We start from the raw sequence: 21,028 nt of genomic DNA, 5'->3' as shown, positions 1-21,028 counted from the left end.
AGTCTGATTTTGTTTCTTACAAAGTTTCATGATTTCAAAAGTAAAATTATGCATCATAAGCCACTTTTTGAGCTCTCTGAATGATCTACAACTCCATCTTGAGATAATCCCACATTTTAACATATAAAAATGAAAAGTAACTTTAACTTCATAACTTGCATTTAATCTATTTAATTAATTTATTGATACATTAATTTATTTATTCTCTCTTTAATTGTTCTTAGAAGTTGAGCACGGATTGATGTGATAAATATCTGTAGAAAATGCAAACTCTTGAAAAACAGATTAATCCTCCGGACCACTTGGTGGCAGTACTTCCTTCATGTTCAGATTTGCAAAACGCGTCAGAGAAGAAGAAACCTCAGCAATATTTCGGCTTCTGGACTCGATGTCGGAGGTTGGTATGTTTATGTCAAATGTTCTGCTTCTTTGTTAAGAAGGTCAGAGGTTGTCCGGGACTTTCTGTGTGTGGTTAGGTGATCGTAAGAACAGAGAATTGGTCTGTGTTAGTGGACACGCGGCTCTAGTTCAGGCTGCCTGTCAGTTGAATTTTGAACAAATTATAGAATTACGTGTTAGCTTCTGCTTGGACTGTGTTATGAGATTGTTCAATAAACTAGTGATGATCAGATAAATCTTTATGAAGCAGTTAAATCTTTCCAACGACGTTATTTTGGCTTGTTCTTGCTCGCGCACACCCCCTGCAGGTCATGAACTGTAATGGGTAAAAGTGAATTTTCTCAAAACTGTGTTAAATAAATTTAACTATTGTTGAGAAACGAGATATTTTCTACTTGTTGCTCGTTGTTATCTCGTCTCTCCAGGTCCGTTAATGTCGTGTGTAAAAGTGAAACCACAAAGATAACAGTCATTGTTCAACTTCACAATCATCCAGAATTTATTCAAACGATCAATTGCATAAAATCACACTAACAGCTCAACATAATCATCAGAAACCAAAGCCACAAAGAAGAAATTAATTACCTTCGAAAAATACAAACATACGAAGACGCGCTTTCGGAGACCACTGTGTGCGGCAGTTAAGGCAGTTCCGCCCCTGTTAGCTCAATTACTTTTATATCAAGGCTGGTTCTTTACTGTCTGACGTACGGTTTAGAGGTGGTCTCAAACAGCCCGTAATGACGTGTTGCTGTTTGCACGCCAGAGACCATGCAGGTAAACATAATTAAAACTAGCATAATTAAACAAATATTTCCAACACAATGCATATTTCTCGTGTGAGCAAATGATCAATCACGTGTGTTTGTCTCTTATTAGGGGCATGCCATAGCAATGCATAAGGAGAGCAGTACTGACTTGCGAAGCAAGTCAGTACTGCCTCCATGCATTGCATGGCAGGCACCTATTGTTCTACACCCAATAGAATGTCTCTTTATTATTTATTATTCTTCCATCACCGTTAATGCGGCTCGTACCGCTGCGTGCCCACCCACAAAAGTGGTATCAAATCGTGCGGCTCGATGCCGAGAAGGGAGCTATTACTTTTATAGGGGATCGGAGTTACGACAGCGACGTAAAAAGCGAAAAACGAGCGAAATTTCCAACTGCCGAAACGTTAGAGTGTAACTGAAACCAACTGCCGCTTTTTAGAGTGAGAAAGAGGGTGGAATTTTGACCCAAAAATAATTTTGAAATCGTTCTCATGGCCGTAAAACTTATGCTATTGGTATGAACGTTGGTCAGGAGATAGCACCGCATCTCTGCTCCGGTAAAATGTTTTCGAAATTTCTCTAGGGCTTACGGTTTTCTGTCCAGGTGCTTCAGAGCAAAGTGACGGGACATGACCAACTGACGCTCCCCCTCAGTGTTTAATATAGGTTTTTGAAAAATTACTGAGCTCTACACACACCATATTTCTCTCATCACTGCAATTCCTGTGAATGACCTACAGATATGAATCACGGGACTATCGGAGACGACAAGAAGCCCTCTCATATGCTTCAAACGGTTTTTGGATCGGCCTAACGGTTCCCGAACGGGAAGGGGTCGTTCAGACTGCTTTTTTCATTAAAAGTGACTGGGTGTTCTCAAAGTTACATGAAGTGTCTCTCACACACACACAGCAGTTGGCAGAGGCTTGATCGCTATGGCAACTGCTGGTTTGGCCTACAAGGTCTCTGTAGTTCTAAACATGGCGGAACACCTTAATACAGAGGGCAGAGCAGAAGGTCAGAACTACAACATGGCGGATCATTCAGTTATTACAGAGGAGGGCTGAGCTGGAATGTAGAGCTACTTGCTGTTTTGGGCATTATATTGGTGGATTAACCAAACCACTGTTACACATTGGATTAGTGTGTCTATTTAAAATGAAGCTTACTGAAAATTTCAAAATAAAAGTCCTGACATTTTTCACATCAGGTTATTGCTCTTTTGGGCTTTATGGGACTGGTTTAAACAAACCAGAGTTGCACATTGAATTAGCGTGGTCATTAAAATGAAGCTTACTGAAAGTTTCAAATTAAAAGTCTGCCTATTCCTCTAGTGTTAGTGCACCGCCGAAGGCGGTGCAATAATATTAGCCTTTTTTATGTTATTTATTTCTCAGGATAGTGAACTGCCTTGCGCAGCAAGGCAGTTCATTAACATTAGCACAAACATTAGCATTTGAGCCCCCTTGACTATATGCTTCACACGGTTTTCGGATCACTCTAAAATATCCTGAATAGGATGGAGATGTTTGGACTGCTTTGTTCAGATAAACTAACTGCTTCAAACCGTTAGAATCTGTTTATCCCTTTGTGTCTCACTCACACGATAGTTGAGCTGCTCTTTAGAACTACAATGACTGAAGGTCAGAACTACAACATGGCGGAACTCCCAAATGTCACATAGGGATGAGCTGGCTCTTAGATCTGCTTGCTGTATGGGACTTTATATAGCTGGATTAACCAAACCACAGTTACACATTGGATTAGTGTGTAATCCACTGTAAATAAAAAAGCTATTGTAAAGCTATTGTAAATAAAGCTTACTGAAAGTTTCAAAATAAAAGCCTTGACATTTTTCACATCAGGTCATTACTCTTTTGTGCTTTATGTGACTGGTTTAAACAAACTACAGTAACACAATGAATTGGTGTGGTAGTTAAAAAGACGCTAGCTGAAAGTTTCAAAATAAAAGTCTGCATATTCCTCTCGTGTTAGTGCACCGCCGTAGGCGGTGCAATAATATAAGCTTTTTTTATGTTATATATTTCTCAGGATTGTGAACTGCCTTGCGCAGCAAGGCAGTTCATTAACATTAGCACAAACATTAGCATTTCACTTCCTTTGACTAGTGTACTAGCACTTTTACCTAAAGTTAGCTATTAGCTAATTTTTTCATTTATTAGACATGTTTAGTATACTGAATGGAGTAGTAAAATTAAAACAACATGGTCCTGTTGCTCCACATGCTACTGCCAGCATTTAGGCTAACATTAGCATATTGGCTAATTTTAGCTTATGCATTAATTTTAACATAATGAATGGTACAAGTACAGCTTAGTCAACATGCTTCTTCCTCTCCACAGGTTATTGACTACGTTGCAGCTTTCTTTAGCATTAATGCTAATTTTTAGCATCAAAGCGCTGCGTCAAAGCCGACGGGCACACTTTGGCATGCCCCTTTAAAATTTCTGCAGGAATTTTCTAGTTAAGTCTTGTTAGGTATCTTTTACATTCTGGTCAACACACCTGTCATAGTGAAGGTACCCCCTCCTTTTCATGAATGAAAAACTCATGTAATAACTACAGGGGCAATTATGTTTTCAAACTAGCTCAGTGTTAACAGTAAAGAGGAGTGCACAATAGATATAGGGATCCTTTAACCTTTGTTTAAACAGCTTCCTAAGCCTCATCATCAAATCTTCCTGAATTTCTGGCCACACACTAAGGTATTAGGACAGCTGATACCATGTTTCCCAGTTGTGTTGATATGCAGTTCTGCTACAGGATGGCCACTGTGGAGCAGTTGACCGCTATAGGGCAGGTTCTGGTCAACCCAGATCTGGACCTGTCGCAGCGCTTCAGAGCACTGTTCACCTTGAGGAATCTGGGAGGTAAATCTGCAAGAAGCAATTTTAAATATTAAAATTAAAGGTGTTTTTATACCAAAAATACTAAAACATGTTATTTCATGGCCTAGGATCCCATTTCCATAATGTACTGTGGTCCAGAAGGGCCAACAAAATGAAAAAACCATAATGGAGGTTATGAAAAAATTTGCTAACTCAGTTTTTGTTGTTGGTTTTGCATTCTGTTGACCCTACTGGGCTACGGAAAATTGTTACAATATTATGTTTTGATTAGCTGTTGTAAGTTAGTGTTCAGTATAATATGTCAGAAACATTTAGACTTTATCATTTAGACTTTAGACGTTAACATTACTAATGATAATTACTGTTCTGTGTGGGACAAGACTTTTTTCAGCTGTATATTTGCCAGTCCAATCAACTGGTTCTGACAAATTTTCAAGTTTAAAATGTGTGGAACATCTGGATTTACTTGAATATCTTCTGACAGGTGCTGAAGCCATAGAGTGGATCAGCAAGGCTTTCACTGATGATTCGGCCTTACTGAAGCATGAGTTGGCCTACTGCCTGGGCCAAATGCAGGACAGACGGGCCATCCCGGTTCTTACAACTGTTCTCAAAGATACCAAGCAGGAGCCAATGGTCAGGCACGAAGCAGGTGAGACCTGGTATGGAGATGTAACAACTTTCTGTCAAATACATGGCATAGAGTTTGTCAACCATTTATTTACAATCAGCTGGTACAAAATACACTCACTGACAAGTAGACCCCCAGAGAGGACAGTTCAGTTTGGTTTATACCAGACGCCTCATGCACCGCTCTTGCCTATTGTCGCTGACGAGATGTAGGGCCGCCATCTTGGAGCGGTCGCCCGCTTCACTCAGCGTTATACATTTGGCAGGCGCAATGAAGTATCAGCGCATCTAAATCTGTTTATTATCACTGAATACTAAACAGATTTTCACACTTTTTTGCGAAAAATCTTATTCCAACAGCTTTCATAGCTACATGTACAAGGACATTTATTTTTAAAGTATTTTTGAGTTGGGTTGATATATGATTGACCATATTTAAATATTCTTAGTGGGGAAAACAGAATAGAATAAGAATAGAATAGATTGATGTATGATGAGTATTTTATAAAGCACACAGCCACTCAAGATTTGTTTGTCTACTAATATCAATACTAGAGGTGTGCCGATCGATCGGAATACTAGAGGTGTGCCGATTGATCGGCCACCGATCATTATTGACCGATTTGCGTGAAAATGTGTATGATCTGTGATAGCCGATCACAATCTCTTGTTGGCGATCGCCTGTATCTCATTCGCAGCCTGTGTGTATAGCTGTTTCCTCTTTCCTTCACACTGCGCAAGCGCGCAGCAGTTTCACACTTAAGCAATATGGTGTGAAACTTGAACGCTCCGAGAGTAAACGTTTGGTGTTGGGGTGGAAAATTACCTTTTTATAAGTGAAGTATGACTGTCCAGTTAGAAATTAAAACCTTTGTCCCCTTCATGAGACTATTTACTTTTAATTTATAAGACTCAACTGACTAAACATAATGAACAACTTTTGAGTTGGTACTTACCATTATTTCTTATCTCTGGATTTATAAGCAAGAAACATTAAAATAATTATTTAATATTTAATTTGTATCAACCTATATGTAGTCAGAGCTTTAAACTCAAATTTTACAAAATAAACAGAGACAAAATGTTTTCATAAAAATTTATTTACAATAACATACAATCAGATATTCAGCCAAAACGAACGAAAAAACGAACTGCCTGAAAATACACAGACCGAGCCGTTGTCTGATTTCCGCTTTTGGTTTAAAAAATGAAAAAACGAGTCTATTTTCATTTTCTCATTTTTCATTTCAAACGAAAAAACCAACTGCCTGAAAATACATGGACCAAAGGCATTTCCCACTTCCTCACATCCTTGTCTTTAGGAAACCTTCAAAACAAAAACAGGAGATTTGGGAGGTGTCTTACTTCTAGTAGAGTGAAATAATTACATATAAATAATAGTCTTTTCCACTTGTGTCAATTTTTTTAATGTTATAATACATAATATAATATTTATAATAATATTGTTTTATTTCTAAGGTAGGCTCTTAATTTAAATCAATGTTGGGCAATAATTAAAACTTTTTAAGATTTACAAAATCTCGGCTACCTTTCATAGCGGAGGCTGAACCCTGGTATTAAACCAAGCACTATAGCTAATATTAACTGTGAGGGAAGTAAAACAAAGTGCTACAAATGCAAGATGAATTTCAAATCTTAACGTTTAAGCACTCTTTCAAATAAAGTTATTCAACTTGAAAAATGGAGGTGAATTTTAGAAAGCAGTATTTATTAATAAAAACAGGATTAAATTAATATCATAATTTAACTCTTCATCTGATGTTAGAAGACCAAATTTTATTATATTAAAACTTAAAAATGGAGTAGATTTCTTGCACAATACCTACTTTTGAAATTTTTTTCGCAAAACATTCATGAAGTTGTAATTGAAAAAAGGTCCATTGTGTCAAAATCTCAGTCACAAAATGCACAGAAATTCATTTTTTAATTTCGTTCGCAGAAAGTCATTGCATGGCATGTACCTTCATACATACTTATGAAAAAGTAGCCCGCATTCCTGCCATAGTGGCGTGCCGAGTGAATCTTTCCCCAGTGAACACAAAAGTGTACATGAGAATTTTTGAGGAATTTTATGGACAGTTGATGCTGGAAGAACGCGAGTACGCCTTCTTCCAACAGGACGGCGCGACTTGTCACACGTGTCACCGGACACGAATACGGGAGGCATTTACAGAAGACAGGATTATCACCAAAGGATTGTGGCCACCGAGATCGCCGGACTTAACAACTTGTGACTTTTATCTGTGGGGCAATTTGAAGGGAAAAGTGTACGCTAATAACCCGAGTACTTTACAGCAGTTGAAAGACAATATTCGTAATGCAATTCAGAGCATTGGTGCCCCAGAGTTGCGTCGCATATATGACAATATGTTAAGGCGCGTTGACGCACAAGGGGATCATTTCCAGCACTTTCTGTAAAGAATGAGTAAAGATTTTGGCATTTCATGTTCTTTCTTTCTTTACGGAAGGCCGCCAGTAATACTATAGTAACGCAGGCTACTTTATTGTGGGCCACCCTGTAGTTATGAATTTAATATATAATTTTTTTGTGGGAGTGGAATAGAAAGCTATTTGGTTCTTATTTTCTTTAGATATATCATTTATGATTTTTAAACAAATTGGGGGGGGGGTTTCAGGCTAGAGGGGAAAAAAATAATTTCAGAGTTCCTTATGAATTATCCATTAGTCCTTTTATTTTTCACAATTTTTAAAAAATATTTTTTTATACATGTGCCGTACGTTTGTCTTTAACTTGACCTTTCTTTGCACATTAGCTCCACTTTATACCTATGGAGAGCCATTTCAGCCAAAATTAAATAAATAAATGGGTGAAATAAATAAAAAAGGAGTAAAATAAATCTGAAAATGAGTGAATTAAATAAAAAATATGTTAAATAATTTTGCTTTTTTATTAACCTAATTTTTCATTTATTTATTTTTCATATGATCAATTTCTCAATTTCCTTTTTTTCATTAATCTATTTTTCATTTACCCATTTTTCATTAATCTATTTTTTCATTTAACCATTTTTTAATTTAGCTTTTTCATTTATTTATTTTTAATATTATCAATTTCTCTTTTTCATTTATCTATTTTTCATTTATCCATTTATCAATTGTTCATTAATCTATTTTTCATTTAACCACTTTTCAATTTCCCTATTTCATTAACCCAATTTTTTCATTAATTTATTTTTCAGATTATCAATTTCTCTTTTTCATTTATCTATTTTTCATTTGTCCATTTTTCATTTATCCTTTTATCTATTTACCCATTTTTCATTAATCTATTTTTTAATTTAACAATTTTTCAATTTCCTTTTTCCATTAACCTGATTTTCTATTTCCCAGTTTCATTAATCAATTAATGATATATCCCTTTTTTATTTACCCATTTTTCTTTTATCTATTTTTCATTTAACATTTGTTTGAAAAATTGTTACTTTTCCCATTTCCCAATTTCCCTTATTCATTTAGTATTTCCTTATTTTCTTATTTATCACATTCTATTTCCCCGCAAAACTTGGAAAAAATAAATGCAAATGAGGAGAGGCACGTCATCAGGCTACAACTTCCCCAATTGCTTGGTTAGCGTCACACCCATACTTTGCTTCAAGAAAGATGGCGACCTACTAACCAGTTATCAATAAGCTGAAGCTCATTAACTTCATTAGAAAATAGTGTTATTACTCCTGACTTTAGTTCTCATGTGGCCGCTCAGACAGAACGTGTTCCAGTTGGCGGCTCTCATGGACTCAGAGCTTCACCGTCGGGAGTTTTTATAGTTTGAACGAAGCGGCCGCTGAAGTTGGCTTAAGATTGAAGGTTCGGGACACCTTCGTAGCTACCAGCTGTGATCCAACTATAAGGAGCAGATTTTACTGTACATCGTAAGTGAACTGCAATATCCAGAGGCAGCTCTATGGAGAATCGAGCAGAAAGAATGAGAGTGGAGAGCCTTGGAGATCTTCGTCGGAGGCCATCTTTCAGACATGCACCGCTGCTGTCCTTCCAGGATCCTCCGGTTGCCCAGACGTTGCACGGTAAGTTACCGCTGATGTTTGTTTTCCAACTACAGTCATATTTAATCAATAGGGCTCAATTACGATCACGGAAGGTTTTGAGTTGATCTCGGCAGTAGGTGACAAACTGAACGCCTCCAGGATGTTGAGACCAGCACGTCCTCTGATCCAATACATCTTATTAAGGATAAAATCAACAAAACGTCTTCAAATTAATGGACCAACAAAATTAATAATCTCAGTAATTATTGTTTAAACAAGGTGCGTGCATTTCGGTACCATTACAAAAATAAAAAGGGACTCAAAGACCCTGATGAGAAGAGCGAAGTTTAAATTGGCTAATGTTCATGAGGAGATGCTTGTTAACCGAGAATTAAATATGAAGCCTGAAAACCTAATATCTTAACGGACTGAATCCGTTGTGTTTTTAGTTAATCTATGCTGGGTTTGTGGGGCGCAAGCGGTTGCCACGGTAACAGGTTGATTAAACGACAGTAATAAGGTAGGAGAGCTTTAGAGTCGATCGCCGTTATTTTACCTTTGTAAACAGACAACCTGAATACAGTGACATTTAGTGAGGGTACAGAATGGAGAATGGATAAAAGCTGAACTCCTGCTACAATCTTTGCCTCTCTTGGTTACATCCCTGAGGTGTGCCAAGTGTGGCCCACATGCATATGCATATAAAGTAAATATGACTATTAATTTAAGCAGTTCTTTGTATGTATAACTTGCCCGCCTTAGTTTGCCTGTTTTTGGTCAACATATGTGCCTCAACATTTGGTTACTGTTCCTTAGAGGTGGACAGAGGACCCACAATTTATACTCCAGGAATAACAGTAGCACTTCAACATGTTTTTACTCAAGTAAAAAGTAGCTGAATAAGAAATTACACAAGAGTAAAGAAGCATTTGGTGAAAAGTTTCAGTACTGAGTACCTGATCAAGTTATAAATTATTTCATATCTTTAAAAAATTACACAATTAGAAGGCCCAAAATATTATGTTCAGTGGAAATTTTGGTATTTTAAAGACAAAATTAAAAATTTGTTTAAGTAATAGTGATGCTTCATAATAAAATGACTTGAGTAAAAGTAAAAAGTCCGTAAATGAACACAATCATTATTCAATAAATCAAGCTGTGTAAAATAACTGTTAGGGTTGCTATTAAGAACCCAATATGTCATGTTTGTTCATTTCTACGTTGTCGTACATACAAGGTACTCCACTCACTGTTTAGCTTCATTTTGAAGAATCTTCAGTGTAATGAAACCAAAAAATAAAACAGGTCCAAAACTTTCAATCTGTATTCTATTTTTGTAGCTTTGTTCTATTAAGATTGTTTCGTTTATTTTAAGCTACAAACAAACCATTTCATTGTCTCTGGGACGTGAAAACATGAGATTTGATTAAATTAGAACTTCACAGATTAGAAGGAACACAGATTTCAAAATAAAACATTTTGTTTATTCAAAACAGTAAAATACAGACGGTTCATGCATATCAATTCTATAAGAACAGGCACATTTTTCTTAAATGAATGTGTCACCAGTGCATTTGGCCGGGTGTTCCTGCTCCAGAAAGGTGAAGGTCTGGTCATCCTGAAGCTTTGAGCCCAGTGGGAGTCTGAAGGGAAACACTGAGACCAGAGGCCTGCAGGATGGACTGCATCTGAAAACATACATGATGGAAACATTAATGAATGTACTGCGCCAAAAAGCTGTACTTTTGACCTGGTGGCGATGGAACCAGTTATGGTAGATCTGAACTTTGGTTTGATGACCCAAATATGAGAAGCTTCAGACTGACAGGAGTTGGGTTAAAGCCACATCTTGTGAAGTTGGTATATTTTTCCTCCAACAGGATCCAGAGGAATCGCAACAAACCAGAAGTTGGACTAGAATTTATTTCAATGTCATTTGTGAATGTCAGCTTCTCATTTTCAACAGTGGAGCTTTAAAAGTTGAAAGGTTATTTTGGAGATAGTTTTAACGCATCAATATTTCCACTAAATAAATAGCATGTTTGATACAGGAAAAACCTCTCAGACTCAAAGCAAGATGCCAGAGCGCACAAAACTTTAAAAAAATATTAATTTAATTTCACATAATTATCGCGGTAGAAGCCATTTGTTTGTTACTTAATGAAATATAGTCGCAGACGAACGAGGTAGTTAGTCCAAGTTTGTCGTTTATTGAACGTTCATAAACTACAGCAGCTGTAAATGCATCTCAGCCAGTGGCGCAACTACACATTATTCAGGTGGATGCGAAAACATAGATCTGCGCCCCCCTTCCCCCCGAGGGAAGGAACGTCAGGGTGAAGGAGCGAAGCTCACTCAACAACCCCCCCCCCAGGCGACGATACGTGAAAGGTAAAACTCGCTACATTTACCTCGTTATGTGCGCGAGGTAAGGCACGCTGAAGTGTATGGGAGAACATCGGCGTGCCACCCCCTCCAGACGGGGTTTTGGCGCGCCCTCTGGTGCTGCGCCCCTATGCGTTGCATACCCTGCATACCCACTTTTTGCGCCACTGATCTCAGCAAAGGTAAACAAAGGTAAAACAGGGCGATCGACTCTAAACCTCTCCTAACTTTTTAATGTCATTTAATCAACCTGTTGCCGTGGCAACCGCTTGCGCCCCACAAACCCAGCAGAGATTAACTAAAAACACAAAAGATTCAGTCCGTTAAGAAAGTCCGTTAAGAAAAGTCAGTTTTCAGGCTTCATATTTACTGCTCTGCTCATCAGGGTCTTTGAGTCCCTTTTTATTTTTGTAATGGTACCGAAATGCACACACCTTCACACCTTGTTTAAACAATAATTACTGAGATTATTAATTTTGTTGGGCCATTAATTTGAAGACGTTTTGTTGATTTTATTCTTAATAAGATGTATTGAATCAGAGGACGTGCTGGTCTCAACATCCTGGAGGCGTTCAGTTTGTCACCTACTGCCGAGATCAACTCAAAACTTTCCGCGATCGTAATTGAGCCCTATTGATTAAATATGACTGTAGTTGGAAAACAAACATCAGCGGTAGCTTACCGTGCAACGTCTGGGCAACCGGAGGATCCTGGACGGACAGCAGCGGTGCATGTCTGAAAGATGGCCTCCGACGAAGATCTCCAAGGCTCTCCACTCTCATTCTTTCTGCTCGATGCTCCATAGAGCTGCCTCTGGATATTGCAGTTCACTTACGATGTACAGTAAAATCTGCTCCTTATAGTTGGATCACAGCTGGTAGCTACGAAGGTGTCCCGAACCTTCAATCGTAAGCCAACTTCAGCGGCCGCTACGTCCAAACTATAAAAACTCCCGACGGTGAAGCTCTGAGTCCATGAGAGCCGCCAACTAAAACACGTTATGTCTGAGCGGCCACACGAGAACTAAAGTCAGGAGTAATAACACTATTTTCTAATGAAGTTAATGAGCTTCAAGAAAGCATACTTTGCTTTCTTGAAGCAAAGTATGCTTCAAGAAAGCATACTTTGCTTTCTTGAAGCAAAGTATGGGTGTGATGCTAACCAACCAATTGGGGAAGTTGTAGCCTGATGACGTGCCTCTCCTCATTTGCATTTATTTTTTCCAAGTTTTGCGGGGAAATAGAATGTGATGAATAAGAAAATAAGGAAATACTTAATGAATAAGGGAAATTGGAAAATGGGAAAAGTAACTATTTTTCAAACAAATGTTAAATGGGTAAATAAAGGTATATATGAGAAATTGATTAATGAAGCTGGGAAATAGAAAATCAGGTTAAAGGAAAAAGGAAATTGAAAAATTGTTAAATTAAAAAATGGATTAATGAAAAATGGGTAAATAGATAAAGGGATAAATGAAAACTGGACAAATGAAAAATAGATCAATGAAAAATAGATCAATGAAAAAGAGAAATTGATAATCTGAAAAATAAATAAATTAAAAAATTGGGTTAATTAAATAGGGAAATTGAAAAGTGGTTAAATGAAAAATGGGTAAATGGATAAAGGGATCAATTAAAAATAGATTAATGAAATAAGGGAAATTGAGAAATTGATAATATGAAAAATAAATATATGAAAAATTGAAAAAGCTAAATTATTTATTTAACAATTTTTTTATTTATTTCACTCATTTTCTTCATTTTTTGATTTATTTCACCCATTTATTTATTTTTTTAATTTTGGCTGAAACGGCTCTCCATAGAAACGGCTCTCCATATATACCAAACTAACGTTTAGCCATAAAAGAGATGGGTTTTTTCCGAGTAACAGCTGAATATGTAATCATGTCTCTTATTAGTCAAATTGAAGGGAGAATTGCCTTTAGACTGTTAAATTGAATATTAGTACATTTTAATGTGTATTTTTTTGCACATTAAATATGGAAATATTAATATTAAATATTATGCTCTGTATTCAACAAGACATAACAAAAAACATTTGAACAGCAAAATATGTCTAGCGATGACTTTGGAAAGCGAAAATACCTTTACTGTACATTTAAAATCAACATGTTTTTGTTGTAGTTGTACTTTTTAGCAGCACATGCATAAACTGTGGCTGGCATTTTGGATGTTGAAGTTTCAACACAGAGGCGTTCTGTCCCAATTCTCGCATTTTTGCACGCTTGTAACCTGCACACTCAAACCCTTATGTGCACTTTGACCGAGACCACACTTCACAGAGGGGCGAAGAGCGCAGCCCGAGTATTGGGACTGGGCCATTAGACATTCTATGAGTGTGTCTGTGTGCATTACCTCTTCTACTGGCTTGGACAGGCAGTCTGTTAATCAATTTGAACACTGCTGCCACCTAGTGACTTGAGGGTTGTTTATCATGAAGAACCAGTCTTGAAGTCCTCCTGCTTCTCATGCTCCCCACCCCGACACCTCGCCACACACACCCACTGTTTGAGGAGTACTGGTTTAATGGAATGTTCCACACCTGATTATCATGCTACCTGAGAGGAAGCAGAGAAGAGTAGTACAGGAGATGGATTCACATGAAAGGGGTATTAGCAATGAGTGTGATATGATTCACTGTCTGCTTATAGGGGAGGCCCTTGGAGCAATTGGTGATTTAGCGGTTGTGGAACTGCTGAAAGAGTACAGTCAGGATCCTGTCATAGAGGTAGGAACACAAACACAACAGACTCTTGGATAACTAAATGCTTAGAATTCTGAGTTTTCATTTTTAGTTAAACTAAATGATCATATAGAGTAATTCAGGAATGTAGCAAAAAGTTAACTTTTTTTCCCACAATTCTTAATATTTAACTTATTTCGATGTTTCAAACTGATCGGTGGTAAAATGAAGGCCTTAAAATATCTTATTTACATAAAAGAATAATTTGGTCTTATAGCTGCACTATGGGGTGCTGTGGTGGCACAGGGGGTAAAGCACAACCCACGTATTGAGGCCTTAGTTCTTGTGGCTGTGGTCGCAGTTCAATTCCCGGCCTGGTGGCATTTGCCACGTCTTCCCCCTCTCTCATTACCCTGTTTCCTGTCTAACTACTTTCAAAGAATGGCCACTAGAGCCAGCAAAACCTTAAAAAAAAAAAAAAGCTGCACTATGTAACATAACAAATATATATTTTTACAAACTGTCACAATGTTATGATGTTATGACAGTATGGTATGAAATAGATATCTATGAAAAAACTGAGCTCCTCTGCCTTCTTCCAGTGCTAACTATAAACAACTAATCAGAGTCAGGAGGCGGGTCTTAGGTTTAAGCACAATCTCATGTGGTTGCTCGTCCCTCTCCCCCTTCCCCACTTGCTCTCTGCTGTAATGCAGCTATTAGAGCACTGCTTCTCAATTCCAGTCCTCAGGCCCCCCTGCTCTGCATGTTTTAGATGTGCCTCTATTCCAGTACAGTTGATTCAAATGATTGCATGACCTCTTCTGCAGCCATCAAGTGCTGCAGAAGCCTGTTAATCACCCACAGATTCAATCCAAGTGTGTGGCAGAAGGGAAACACCTAAAACATGCAGGGCAGGGGGGCGTGAGGACTGGAATTGAGAAACACTGTATTAGAGAATGTTGTGGAGTTAGCATGGCCATCAACGATGGCGAATAAACAGTTTTCCTGGAACGGTTAGCTGTTTTTTCTGCCATTAGCATATTTAAGCAGCATTGATTGACAGCGTTAAGACCCTCCTCCTTGCTCTGATTGGATGTTTCTTTTCGGCAGCAGTGCGTTTCTTCAGACGGCAATAGCAGCTCAGGATGGAGGTGGAGGACATTGATCTTTTGACAGATTATCTGTCTCATTCCATACCGTCAAGACATGGTGACAGTTTTAACAAATCAGTGATTCTTGAGAATAGGGACAAAACAGGTCCTGTGGATAAAGCACAAAATTTGAATAAAATATACACAAAATCAAATTTTTTCAAATGTCTGACTAAACTAACGTGGGTCATGTGAGCACACCAATGTATGTTTTCCTCGTGTTTGCTGAATATTTTTTATTTTAAACATTGTGGTAGGTGGATGGTGTCTGTAAAATCCCTTGTCCTGGAGCAGAATAGTTTAAAACAATTAAAGGGATACTAAGATAATATACTATGACAATTACGTATAAGTATTCATATAAATAATTATAAAAGTATCAATAAATTGAATTAAAAATAATTTTTACATATTTTCCAACTCCATTGAAATTTGTCTCTAGTTTTTGTCAACAACGTCAGACATAAAAAGAATGTAAAAAAAAATCAGGCATTATTGGGGGGCATCAGAACTTCTAAGGACCCCGTGACCTCTTCCTTTGCTAAGAGGGCTAGGCAGCTCTGGTTAGCTTATGTTATTGTTTAGTTTTTCTTCTGTTTTATTCCTAAATTGCTCGTCACAACCGTGATGTTTCAACACCATAACTGACAATTTACAAAATTTTGATGAAATTTTGTGAAATAAAAGCTTAATTCTGGTATGCTGTAAAGATTTCATGGACCTGATGAGCTACAATATGGCCTCTTCAGAATAACATCATATAAATTGAGGTAGTTTGGCATTTTGTCAACTCAGTCAGATGTCAACTCCATTAGAGTTTTTGTGACTCTTTCAGTGAAATTGTTGACAAATCTCACTTAAATGTGCAAATAATTAATTTTAATGTATTTTTACGTAAAATGGCATTACTTCACATGTATCACTAGTTTGTCACCACCTTCAGTTCTGTGTCAACTCCGTCAGATGGACTTTTTGTTGTTTTTTGTTTTAAGTAATATTTCCTTTGTTTCTTGAGAAGCATTTGTCTGTAAAACTGAGTAAAAGTATCACTAATAGGGTCATTAAAAAATTATATTTATTTTGTCAGATGGTGATGACAAAGTTCTGGGTCAGGTCAATTAAAAATGTAATTTAAAAAAAAAGGTTGCAACTGGGAGCCTGCACCTTTTTACATTTCCAAAACATTATTTGTCATATTTTCATAAGGTTGAGAAATAATAAAATTTAAAAAATGGGGAAAATTTAAACCCATTTTGTCCCTATTCTCAAGAATCACTGAAATATGTAAAAACTAGAGGTGTGCCGATCGATCGGTCACCGATCATAATCGGGCCGATTTCCGTGAAAAAGTGCATGATCGGTGATCGGCGATCATTGGCTCTTGTTGCCGATACCGATCACCTGCTTCTCATTTCGCAGCCTGCCTGTGCAGCTGGTCTCCTCTTTCCTTCACCCTGCGCAAACGCGCAGCAACAAATCCTAAGCGATGTGGAACTCTAACGCACTGAGTGAGTGGGGAAGTTTGCTTGTTGCGGCGGAAAATTGAAGCACGTCAAAATGCATCAACACAACGAAGCTAATACGACATAAAAACAATGCCATACTTGACGGAGTTTGGCTACATCGAGGCTCACTGCAGTAAAAAAGACATATGGAGGATCAGATAGCAGGTAAAGCAGCGCACAGCTTAAATTTTGTCATGGCAGCACTATTTAATCTTGAATGTGTAGGTTTTTTTTCTCTTTCTCACAGGACTGTTCTGCCAAGTAAAAGTTTGAGTCACCTGACACATTTTTATTGTGTTCTGTAACTCAAGGCGTTTGAGACTACCGTTAACGAGCTACTACTAGACCCTTGCTAACTACTTAGCTAGCTTTTAGGTGTCTATCATGTATAAGTGCAAATTTATGGCCAGTTGGGTTGATGACATTCATTGTTACCACTGGCTCACTTCTTTTGCCAACCCTTACGAGTCTAAAAGCATTCTGTCAAAAATAAATAAATAAATAAATTTAATTCAGAGCATCATTAAAAATTTATTTAAATTAATTAAATGAATTAAAAGTCTTACATTTGACTTGCTGAAGATATACTTCTTTCAGTGTCCATAGAAGCCTAATGGCAAAACTTATTTGTCCATATTTTGCCTCTGATTTTCAGGTAGCAGAAACGTGTCAGTTGGCAGTTTGTCGACTGGAATGGCTTCTTAGTGGCGGAGAGACACAGCTGAAGGATGGCATTACCGATAAGAACCCCTACTGCTCCATAGACCCAGCTCCTCCAGCATCCAGAAGGAGCGTACCAGAGCTACGCTCTGTGCTGCTAGATGAAAGTCTGCCACTGTTTGAGCGCTACCGGGCCATGTTTGCACTACGGAACCTGGGCACAGAGGAGGCTGTGGTTGCCCTGGGTGATGGTAGGTCGGTCACGGAAGTCTGCAAATAGATCAAGGGGTGTATTCACACCAGGAAAGTCAGGTCTGTTTGTTTGGTCCGGACCAAAAGCTGACATTATTTTTTTTTAATTTGGTGTGGTTTGCTTTCACATTATGCTGTTTTGCAAGCAGACTATAATTTGTTAGCAAAACCACACAGGTGACGATCACTGCTCCTATTTGACAGAAATGATCGAGGGACAGAGCACAGACCTGGGAAAAACAAACATGGAATCCTACTTGCTGCATTTGTGCTGTAACTGCAGTGCTATTTTGAATGTCAAGAGCAGCTCATTAAACACTGGTTTTCCAATGGAATGTTTCTAACTTTGGATCAGCTTTGGCAAATGTGTGTTGCAAGCTGAATCAGATGAGATGCGAGATACACCACTACCATCAGCCATTCCTCCCACAAGTGCTGTTCTCCCAATGCAGCCTGCTAAGCTAGGTCCACCTAGTGATTTAAATGACAGTGAACCATCTTGGACCATACTGGGTAGCTAGTTACCCAAAGTGTGTATTCAGTACATCACTAAGATCATTCAGTCCTTCCTGGTACAAACACAAGCATGGCTAGAATACTCTGTTAAGCGAAATGCATGCTTATGTTTTCTCTGTCGGAAATATAGCACTGATAATGAGAGGGATGTTTTTACCTTAACCGGTTTTAACAACTGGAAAACAGTACTTGATCAGGACAAGGGGCTACAGAGACATGTGTCCAGCCACAATCATATTCATAATTCAACCACCTGGACTCAGCACAAAGACAGAGGCTAGGGGGACTGTGGACTCCTTGTTGGTTGGCAAAACACAACTTGAAAACCCACAATCAAGAGCCCATACTCTTGATTACTTTATCAAGAGTCTGTTAAGTTTCTCTGTGTGATTGAGTTGGGGCTCCGTGGGACTGCAGAAACTTTGAAACAAGATGGGCATACAGCTGACATTGGTGATGTTGCTTCAGGTAACTGATGGAGTACACCTTAGAGAAGGATGAGAAACTAGGAAACATTACTAAAGGTATCCTAAAGAATGCAAAATATACATTTAAGGATATCCAAAATAAAATAATTCAAACACTCGCAGAGAGGGTGCTTGCAGAAGTCAGGAAAATGTATGAAAATGCTGATTCTACAGGATTTTGCCTCAAAAGTGATGGGACCAGGGACAGTCAATGTGAAAAATTTGACAGTGGTGCTCCGATTTGTCAGCAGTTCCATGCCAGAAGAATATCTAATCGGATAGCTTGACTTGGGTCAACTTGATGCAGAGTACATCACCTCTGAGATACCGTCACTACCCTCTGATGCTGGCTACAGTGTTGACAACATACTTAGCCAGTGTTATGATGGAGTGTCTGTGATGAGTGGGGTAAGAGTGTACAATCTCTGCTCCAAAAGAAGCTTGCAAGACATGTAGCACATTCACTGCTACAATCACCAATTGCACTTAGTGGAAAGTGTATTATTTGAATGACAATAATGGTCGATGGTTGCAATAGAACCCTTTTAACCATAATAAATTGAGAAACTCATGATCGCGTATACTCGATACATTGCCCAGGCCTTATGCTGAAGCATAACATGTACGGCTGAAGATGCCTCCCTCAGTTTTCCGCCTGCCCCCTCATGTAACCATGTCTAGAACCAGCCCTGGTTGGCTCACATTGAGGCCGGTCTGTACTTAGACCAGAGGCGAACCATAGAGGTGGCTTGGAAGTGGACTCAGAAACCCTCGAAAAGTAGGACTCAGCTCTGTTCTTTGGTCTGCACCAGGATTCGCATGAGTGTATTCACACCTTTACAAAAGGTCCAGATCAACGTGGGAAACAAACTCTGGTCCATTTAAAACAGACCAAATGTTTCAGCTGTGAATACACCCTAGATGTGCATTGGCCTGTCACAATAACAAATTTTGCTGAACAATTGTCTAAATTTTTTTTGCAATAAACAATAATATTGTTTGAACACCATTTTAAACTGATGTAATGGTAATGACATAATAATGCAAGCACATCCTGCCAAAAATAAATACACTTTATTTTCAAAAGAACGCTTAACACTAGAACTGGTAAACGAACAAAACAACCAAGGACAAAAATAAAATGGACTCTCAGTCTCTGCTAACAAAATAAATACACTTGAATAAAAACTAAACACAACATAAAACCAAAGTGGAAATAAAAAGTACATTCAACAAAAAGAGAACAGACTATGAAGTCTGTATACTATATTACCCTTCAATAATCATTAGATTTAGATAGAGAAGATGGGCATATCCAACTGCCTCATGCAATAGTTCACTCCTCCCTTGCGCTAAGGAAATGAGGAAGGGAGGGGTCAGTGGAGAGCACTGGAGTTGAGTCTTTTTTCATCCAGTGTCATTGATAGAGAAAAAGGCAGGAAGAAACGATAAAGCCTATGAATTAAAATTAGGTTGATAATTTTCATTTTTTATGCGATTAATTGATTTATTGTTTATTGGGACAGACCTAGAAGTGCATCATATGATGACACACCAAATGGCTCATCCCAGTAATAAACTTGTAACATCTTTCTCTCTAGGGCTGCAGTGCTCCAGCGCTTTATTCCGTCATGAGATCGGTTATGTTCTGGGCCAGATGCAACACCCAGCAGCCATACCAGCACTGCGGGAAGTTCTGGAGCATTCTAAGGAGAACCCAATGGTCCGACATGAGGCAGCAGAGGCTCTTGGGTCCATTGGGAAAGAGGAGTGTCTGGCTGTGCTGCATAGTTACCTTAGAGACACAGAACGTGTTGTCAAGGAAAGTTGCGAGGTTGCCCTGGACATGCTGGAATATGAAAACAGTGATAAGTTCCAGTATGCAGACGGACTGGTCAATCTGCAGAGTTAATTATTACCACCCTGTACCTCACAGAGAGTTGCATGACTGGGACCTTGATGCATTAGACAGGGTTCCACTCCAGGCTGGATACATGAGGGATGTTATCCTTCATACTTTCCAGGTCCTGAAGAGTGTGGAAGATATGTATTTCTTAAATGTGTATAATCATAATACCATTACTTCCTTTCTTACTTTCTTGAATCATTTTCTTCCTTCTTTCCTTTCATTTTCTTCCTTGTTTCCTAACTTACAGTCTGGTTTTTGCAAGTTCCATAAATGCATAATGGGCTTCAGTATTCTATTGTTACAGTGAATGTAACGGGCTAATCATTTTGAAAACTTTAGTCTGGAAAATATATTGGATCCCTGATTACACTTTGAAAATATACAGAAAGTAAAAAATAAATAAAATGAAAGACACTTTGTCTGATTGATTTTTATTGCTCTACTGCAGTTTTTTTCAACCCTGGTCCTCAAGGCACACTACTACCCTGCAAGTTTTAGGCATTCCCCTGCTTCAGCACACATGGTTTCAATTGATGGCTGATTAACAGGGTTTTGCTTAATTGCAATCATCTGAATGAGGTGTGTTGAAGCAGAGGAACATGTAAAACATGCAGGTCAGTGTGCCTTGAGGACCAGGGTGGGAAATTCTGCTCTACTGCATGGGCTGATGGGGAGCAGATAGCACTTTAGCTTGACTGCTGTATTTATGTATATTTTTTGTAACCTCATGAATCCCACATGTTGGATTTCATACATTTTTGTCTCTGTGCTCCACCAGGT

The 21,028-nt window shown here is 38.3% G+C and overlaps 1 protein-coding gene across 2 annotated transcripts; it reads left to right on the top strand.

Annotated features, from left to right (window-relative positions):
• Window positions 1-273: 273 nt before the first annotated feature.
• On the top strand, window positions 274-20,662 carry dohh (deoxyhypusine hydroxylase/monooxygenase). 2 transcript variants are annotated; one of them, XM_008408184.3, is made up of 6 exons: window positions 274-397; window positions 3,957-4,063; window positions 4,527-4,694; window positions 13,754-13,830; window positions 17,100-17,355; window positions 19,941-20,662. In XM_008408184.3, exons 2-6 carry the CDS (start codon window positions 3,958-3,960, stop codon window positions 20,249-20,251), a joined length of 918 nt encoding a protein of 305 aa, XP_008406406.2. In that variant the 5' UTR covers window positions 274-397; window position 3,957; the 3' UTR covers window positions 20,252-20,662. The 2 variants fall into 2 exon arrangements, with proteins under 2 accessions (XP_008406406.2, XP_008406407.1); XM_008408185.3 differs by having other exon boundaries at window positions 348-401.
• Window positions 20,663-21,028: the final 366 nt, after the last annotated feature.

The sequence above is a fragment of the Poecilia reticulata genome, chromosome 4 (genome assembly GCF_904066995.2).
Source record: "Poecilia reticulata chromosome 4, P_reticulata-male-v2, whole genome shotgun sequence".
Taxonomy (NCBI): domain Eukaryota; kingdom Metazoa; phylum Chordata; class Actinopteri; order Cyprinodontiformes; family Poeciliidae; genus Poecilia; species Poecilia reticulata.
Note: the sequence above shows the minus strand (reverse complement) of the source record. Positions and strands in the feature narration are given on the sequence as shown.